This window comes from Pyrus communis, chromosome 3, assembly GCF_041283825.1.
Source record: "Pyrus communis isolate YQ-2024b chromosome 3, ASM4128382v1, whole genome shotgun sequence".
Taxonomy (NCBI): Eukaryota; Viridiplantae; Streptophyta; class Magnoliopsida; order Rosales; family Rosaceae; genus Pyrus; species Pyrus communis.
In genome coordinates, this window is record NC_142567.1 from 28,525,821 (window position 1) to 28,533,966 (window position 8,146).

The window sequence follows — 8,146 nt, forward strand, 5'->3', positions numbered from 1 at the left end:
GTTCAGCCTAAACTCTTAATTTGTAATGAAGGTATTGGTCAAAGACACAAAAATCTAAATTTGGAAAACAAATGTAATGTTGAAAAATTCTTATATGCATCTGACCGAAAAAGTTTTGACATAATGTAAACTTAGCATTAATGACATCAGCACGCACATTAATTAAGTACCATGCATAATAAAATGTCCCATGTACCGATCTGGAGAGAGGAAACCGAATACTAGACCTCAAGTTTAGTCATGAATATTACTAAACATTTGAGTTGCTGGCCTATTATTTGATTGGTTCGTACTTAATAATGTTGTGTTGTTACACTATCTGGTAATTATCAATTATGTGCTACTTATTTCAAAATTAAAGCATGTTTACATTCACTAGTTTCAAATTTTGAATACTAAAACCAAATTTGTTCAATTAACTTTACATATTCATATCTTTCTCCACCAATCTACCAGAACTGGCCTATATATGGTTTTGCAATATTACAATGTCACACATTTAGGGTTTTAAGGTTTTGATTTCCGAATCATATCTTAGTGAACTGGACAACCTTTGGCAACTACACCTGGCGCCGTTGGGCACGTGGCCAGCGGACAATGGTCATCCACTTCGAGACCCCACCAGCTGGGCCCCATTATATCCTTGGTTTGAAGGGTGAAATACAGAAGAACAGCTGTGAATGCCACACCAGCATCCAAAGCAGCAGATAGAATGTAGTTATGTCTAGCCCACCACCCCTTGTACTTTCGGTACACGTAGATGTTGAAGAAAATCCCAACTGAAATCCATGTCAAATAGTTCACAGCCCTAGCAGGCGGCATGTTTCCCGTTGCCCCCAGAATGATCGGCATGTTTATGAGCTTAATCCACTTCCGATTGGGGAACTTTTTGGAGAGGAACCAAATCGGAACGGGTGCAAGCAAGCCAATGAGGAAGAACCAGTTCATTTCCGGGTAGACACCTTTGCTGCCGAACATCCTGAGTGGGCCTATGACCCCCCATATGATCGAAGCATTGTAGAACACATCGTCACCAGGGCATGTCCACGGACTTCCCTCTGGCAGCTTCGATGGATCGCAGATGTACTCGATGCTTGTGAGAAGCCACCAGGATGTGCCAAAGTAGACACTTGAAGCTACTAGCGTTCCAACTAACTGAAGAAGCAGATAAGGGGGAAAATAGGTACAAGTAATTATGTCACAAATATGAACAATTAGAGCCCGTTTGAGAGCTGAAAACTGAAATGGTTATCAAACCAATCGTTAGTTAATGCGATAAACGTAATTAAATTACCTGCACAACAAACATGGACTTAGGAGGGATCTTCATATAGTGGCCTAATTTGAAGTCACTAAGAAACATGAGTGCCTGTGACATGCTGATATATCCATAGGTCTTGAAAGCCACATTAGCAAGAGGCCTCCCGGGATAAATGTACCCGATAATTAGCTCTGTGATCACATTAAGCCCCACTTGCTGCAGAACAAACATAATCAAATGAGAAATCAGAACTTAATATGACACGCTTCGAAGAAAATGTGCAACAAAGGTATGTGGTGCACTCTGATTATATCGTTCATAATTAACATTTTCTTCTTCTGTTTGATGCGTACAAATGATTTGTCCGTGTGTTATGGACGTACCTGGTTTGTTGTGGCTTGAATAATGCCGATAGGTAAGGTGAAAAATAGGGCAATGCCGCAAGCCATTAAAACTCCCCACCATGGAAGTTGGAGCTGTTTTCCGAAACCTTCACAACTAAAGACAGCAAGAGCAACCATAGAAACAAGGATGATTTGAAACCACCATTGAGGCACTGAGTCATAGTTCTTCTTCATCAGTCGGGTATGGATGTCACCGATTTGATCTTTCACTGCACTAGTTGTCTTTTTCCACATCTTCCAAATCGTTCTGTTCATGTATACATGTCACATGAAAAAAAAAAATGCTCAAGTTTAGATGCAAAGAAATATTTGTTCAGTTGAGTTTAAAACTGGTGTCGAAATCCACATAATTACCTTCCGTGGAAGAGAGCAACGTGCGAAATAGTAGCCGTCAGAGTGGCAAAGCTCAGCCCATAAGTGAAGGCAAAGAAGGTGCTGAGATAGAGTTTACTGTAACCGTCATACCCTACCATGTTAATATCGAAATTTTTCTGATCTAGAACTCTGGAAATGTTATAGATCTGGCCACTGGAATCGTAAGTGTGTGACGTAAAGATTGGAAATTTTTGAGCTTCGTATGCGTTGTTCCAGTAGGCAATGGGGGTGACAACATAAACAATCAATACAAAACCAATTAAGATGTTAATGATCGCAAATCCAGGAGTGGCTAAAGGGCTGCCTAAGAAACCGGCAACAGTAGACCAATCAAAGCCGAATGAGCCAATGCCAAGCCCATGCATGCCGGAACCAATCTGTTGAGCGGTGATGGAGTCCTTCCATATCCAGCAAACAAAGGAGAAAGCGGAAATGGAGGGGAAAAGAAAACTCGGAACAATGTAGTAAGCAAAGCTGCAGATGAAAACCATGAAGAAGAACTGCAGCCTAGTCCGGCCTCCCTTCGGCCTCTTCTCCTTTTCGTGCAATGCCCTGCCATTCAAATCATTAAATTCTTCCATTATTTACAGAAAATTGAAGAAATGCTATTCGGTTTCAAGTGAAAAAAGAAAAACAATAAAAATACCTGAAAAGAGAGACTTGAACAAGATTTGAAGGCCACCACATGTAAGGAGAGTCAACAAGGTATTTTCTGAAAATGCCAGCCCATCCATACCCAAGCATCTGAAGGTTTTCACATTCTGAACACATGAATTTCACAACACGAAAACTTGCACATTTATCAAACAACAGTAGTCACAACCTAGGTTCAAAAAGAAGTTAGGCACCAGTCGGGCGTTGGACTAGGGACTAAGCACTTATAGACGGAATTAAGTAAACTTATTATGGGAATTTTTATTTGAACCCATATAACCTCTTTTTACACTCAACTTACTCTATTCACCCTTTTTTTTTTTTATGGCGCTTTTCGATCTAGGTCCAAAAACATAGATGGTTTTTAGGAGAGAGTTCAATTATCTAATTACATGTTTTTATTTCTTTTATACTCATTTTATATTTTTTTAAAATATTAAAAATCAATTAAAAATCTTCTAATATTATGCATTTTTCAACTCCAAAAAATCTAATTAATATCTTGCAACAACAAAAACTAATATAATAACATAAATTATCTACAAAACATTCTACCTTAACTCAAGTAACAAATATATGAATATATATTATACCTGTAAGCGAGATATGAAACCTAACTAAAAGGTAGGAAAAAACATAATATACCTACAAGCAAGACACATTAATTTGTGACATGTTGATTATAAAAAAGAATCTGTCATATAGAAACATAAAAATAATTAACCTGTGATATAGGTTGATTATAAAAATTAAAAATAAAATCTATAAATGGGGTTTAAAGCAGGAGGAAGAACAAGAAATAATAAAAAATAAAAATAAAAGGAAATAATCAAAGAGATAATTAGGAAGAAATTTGATTTTTATAATAAATCTTATCATTGAATAGATAATTATTGATAATTAAATAATTAAATTTAAGGAATTGGACTTATTTTAAAAAATTGGACTATTCCTACTATTGACTAAAAAAATTGGACTTATATCAAGTTTCCCCTTTTTTTATTAAAGAATTAATATCTCTTTAAACCCAAATTTATTACCTAAACTACCATCTCAAACCCAATTCAAAATGTAAAAGTATCTTTACACCCATTCCCTTTATAAAATAACATCTCTAATTGAATGTTTTTCTTTTTAAAAGAGGCGTCATTTGCCCCTCTATAATTGCATATGCCGTATAGGATTAGCATTTCCATGGCTGCTTTTTTTCTTTTTGCTACCACAACCCATCCATGGACTTGGGATCCAAGAGATCATTCCATAGACTTGAATTTGCCAAGAGAATGTTATGCAAGCTCCTGTTCAGTCATTTTTAAATCGAGCCTTTTTATGTTCTTTTTAAGAAACTTTGAAGTGACATAGGGTTGGGTGTTTTGCTGCTATGTTAATAAACAAATAAACAAATTGGAGCTACTTCGAATAAAAAGGGTGCAAGACATGCCACCCACTAGTTCGTGGTTAAGGTTGAGCAATCTTTATTTGCACCAAGAATCAAGTTTTATGTCTTTGCAATACTAATCAAAAGTCCTTGCACTGGTGTTTTGGGGTGCATACAGACGGCAGAGAAAAACAAATACAATATAATATAAAAAGTATGAAAATTTTAATCCAAAGAAGAAGCAAACAAACAAAATATCCATAAATTGAGTCATAACTTACTTGGAGAATTAAAAACTTCAAAATCACCATCCATCAAATGAAAAACTTGTTTTTCTCTATCAGAGTTGTTAGGGTTTTAGTCTATTTAAACGTAGGATAAACAAAAGGTGATGATAGGGTTTAATTATAGTATGTGGGTCTATTGATAAATTTGATTTTTATTATTAATTTCATTTTGTACTGAATAGTAATTATGCAATAGGGTAAAATAAACAATTAACATTTAAAATTTAAGTTGGGCGTAGAAAAATGTTAGATGGGGTTAAATAAAATTTCTCATTTATTAGATATCATATAAATATGTGGCAGCTTATACTTAAAAAATACATAATTACATTAAGATACATAAATTGCATGATAGAATAACATATAGATTATAAAGTATTATAACATAATGCAAAATAGAAGTTATCCATATTCTATCTAAGTGAGAGTCACGACCTAAGAGGGTCTGGGCGAGCTAGGCGGGAGCCTAAGTAGGCCTAAGCGCCATTTCTTAATTTTCAAACGCTTAGGGATTAATCATATGATGGTCAGCCGCCAGCCGCCTAGCGCCTAAGCAGGATCTAGGTGAGATTTTTAGAACAATGGTCACAACTCACAAATTAGCAATTGGTGTCTAAATTTACCTGAGTGGTTTGTGCTAACAAGAAGGCAGCTGCAGGATGCAATTTTCTGTGGTAGAAAGCCATGACAATCGTGATGATGCCAACAGCGTAAACGCTGTTCGATCCAGAGTTGGCGAAGATGGTGATCAGCACATGTTCTTTCAAGTTGAAAGGCCCCGGATTCAGCGAAAAAGACCAATTTGTAAACGGGAACCGGATTGATTTCTGCGGAAGGGTAGCAGCCATCAGCTTCCCCACAGGTAGGACAAGAATTTGCGCAGAGAGTGAAGAAACGTAGAGTTGATTCTGGCGGTACCCAAAAAACTGGTTGACAAAAGCAAGAACAGAGCATGAAATGATCCCAAGAACCCATGTTCGAAACGTCAAGGTCGGCTGTGAAGGGTCATCGGTTATTGGAACTGTTAGCCTCACTTGCTCTATTGGGTTGTCATTCACTTCATCATCTGATGCATCAACAAAAAATTGGCCACATTGCAAATTAAAATTTGCAAGAACCGCTTGTTCTTAGAAGATTTGCTAAAAATAAATAAATCCTATTTCTTTAAACTTAAGAAACATTTCAAAAAAGTGAAGAATACATCAAAACTTGGAAAGTTCATAATTCTATCAAATCTTGATCCAGCCTTGACATTACCAGTTCTGCACAAACATGTTGAGATTAATAAAACAGAGAGATTCGAAAGGTAGAATCTTTTGTTTTAGACTGATTAAAATTTCATGGCTCTCAATCCTCTCTCTTTGACATCTGTTCAAGAACACATCTTTGGCAATTGTATATCGATTTTTTACATATAAAATGCATATTTATACATCAAAACATGAAAAAAATACACAACTCCATGAAATCTTTTTTAATCTTTGCCATTTTCCAGTTTTGCATAAACATATTGAGATTAATAAAACAGAGAGAGATTAATTACTACTGGCTTAGAGGGACTTACCAATTACATCAACATTTGATTGCTGCCTTGCTTCACGAGGAACTCCATCCTCTACATAACTACCCATCTCTCTCTGTCTCCTATCTCTCTCTCTCTCTCTCTCTCTCTCTCTCTCTCTCTCTCCCTTGCAAACCCCTCAATGGCTGCAAACCCACATCACCAATTTTATAAAGATGCAAACCTTCTTCTTTGTTTAGTCAAATTTTGCGGTTCACAAGCTTGAAATGGGGTGCCTAGAAATAAAGCAATGCCGGTAGTTTCTTTTTCAAGAAACCAGTTTTTTACTTTTCTTTTGCCCTCAGCTCCCTGGTGTGTGATGCAGTAGTACTACTAGTAGCTTAGCTAAGGGACAAATACACAACCTCCCCTTCTTTTTGGGTTTATGTAATTTGATGATGGTTATTGTGTACTTATACCATGATTAATTTGACTTGTAAAATGGAGTTGCATACTGTGGATTTTTTTAAGGATCCTAAAATATGTTCGTGGGTAAGCAGGAATCTTGGACAAATCTTCATGTGCACTGTGCAGGAGATGAGGGGACGAGAAAATGAAGAAAAGGACAACTTGTCTTGTCTTTACCCCCAAAGATTAATACAAACTACTTATAACCCAAAAGAGAAGAAATTTTCAGTGTAAGTGATATTAGTTCAGTTATAATAAATTTATTTATTTATTAATGTTATATATATATATATATATATTTATATATCTATCTTATACTTTTGTGAAATATTAAAGTTATTGTCCACTTATTTTATGTTACATAAATTGGTAATATAATGTTAGAAAAAATCTCGAGGTCGATCCTCCTTTTGCTCTCAAGAAAAACTTTCAATACAAACATTTGAACCATGCCTCACCCGACTGCCTGCACAAACAAAAAATACGTCACACCCCTGTATCAGGTCTCACCACCCAGTGACTTATGGTCTCGAACCTTTGTTTCGTAATGCGACAATCTCACTGAATACTAGTCTCATGTTATAGTGTAACCGTCACGCTAAAAAATTTGTTCTTCATAAAGAGTTGAAAATAAATGAATTTTAGGATGTTGGATCTGTCTACAATGAAAACTACTGATTTCGTCAAAAAATAATTCATGTGGAAGATAAGATAGTATGTGGACAGCGGAGGAGGCTTGTGTGCTGACAGTGAGTGGTAGATGTGGACTCCAATCTTGGGGGATGACAGCTAAGTGTAATAAAAAAGGAAAAATTAAAATCAGAGGTGGTTGGAAAATTGAAATTATTATGGGACTAATTGAGAGCTGCTATAACTTCCAACTCAAGTGATGTAAGTCAATAGTTTGGAAGATGGCAAATAATAATGTTTTAAAAGGTTAGCCCGTGATTTAGTCGTAACAGTTTACTTTTTTTAGGGTAATGAAGACTCACAAAGTCATTTGAATCTTCTCTGGTCATTGCCATATAATTCATTAGTGCTAAGAATCAAATGTATAACATGTTGTGTAAAATACATGTCTGAAATTTGTTTTCAATTATTAAATCATCCCGTGGTGGTAAACAAATAATAATTAGGGTTACTATAGTTGGAGAATTGAAATGTGAGGTGTGAATATTAAAACGTGGAAGCTTTCTTGCCCATGATTCCATCACACATGGGAAGGGAAGGGGCATTGTGATACTTTATCTAGAAAGACATTAAATATAATACCACTTTAACTCGGTTTTATAGTATTAATTAAAGTAAAGAACTATTTAGTATATTGACTTCCAAATTTCAGGATCTGGAGTGTAAATTTTATGAATGATGCGTATTCACCAAGGACATGTTTAAAAGTAGACGGATTAAAACTGTTGTCTGACAACTTAATGAGTGGTTAATTGCGTTTTACAAACATACTTAAAAGGTCTTATGAGTCATATAAACGGTTTCTAATGAAGCACCTAAAACTTTCTTTCGAAAGCACTTCGAAGTGTGTTCTACGTACAGAACTTAATTTTTTTACATGCAATCGGCATTCTTCCAACAAAACACTTCTAACCAAAGCATTTCCTATAAAAGTAATTTCAAACAAGCTTAACACAGTGTTAAGGTTGGTCATTAGATTATTATTATTATTATTATTAAACTCGTCATCTATGAGATTTGAATATAAAACTTTTCATTTATTAGTGAAGAAAAATATCATTATACCGTAGTATTAAGTAACAACTATTCAGATTTATATTTACCAATCTGCCATGATGGTCACCATCA

General features: G+C 35.4%; 1 protein-coding gene across 1 annotated transcript; it reads right to left on the reverse strand.

The window, feature by feature from the left end:
* Positions 1–323: 323 nt before the first annotated feature.
* Positions 324–6,495, reverse strand: LOC137715042 (oligopeptide transporter 1). The gene is made up of 7 exons (XM_068454257.2): positions 5,924–6,495; positions 4,983–5,425; positions 2,687–2,784; positions 2,020–2,592; positions 1,645–1,912; positions 1,295–1,477; positions 324–1,155 (listed from the first exon to the last, which is right to left on the reverse strand). The coding sequence occupies exons 1-7, from the start codon at positions 5,988–5,990 to the stop codon at positions 535–537; spliced, it is 2,253 nt and encodes a 750-aa protein (XP_068310358.2). The 5' UTR covers positions 5,991–6,495; the 3' UTR covers positions 324–534.
* Between the last annotated feature and the right edge of the window lie 1,651 nt (positions 6,496–8,146).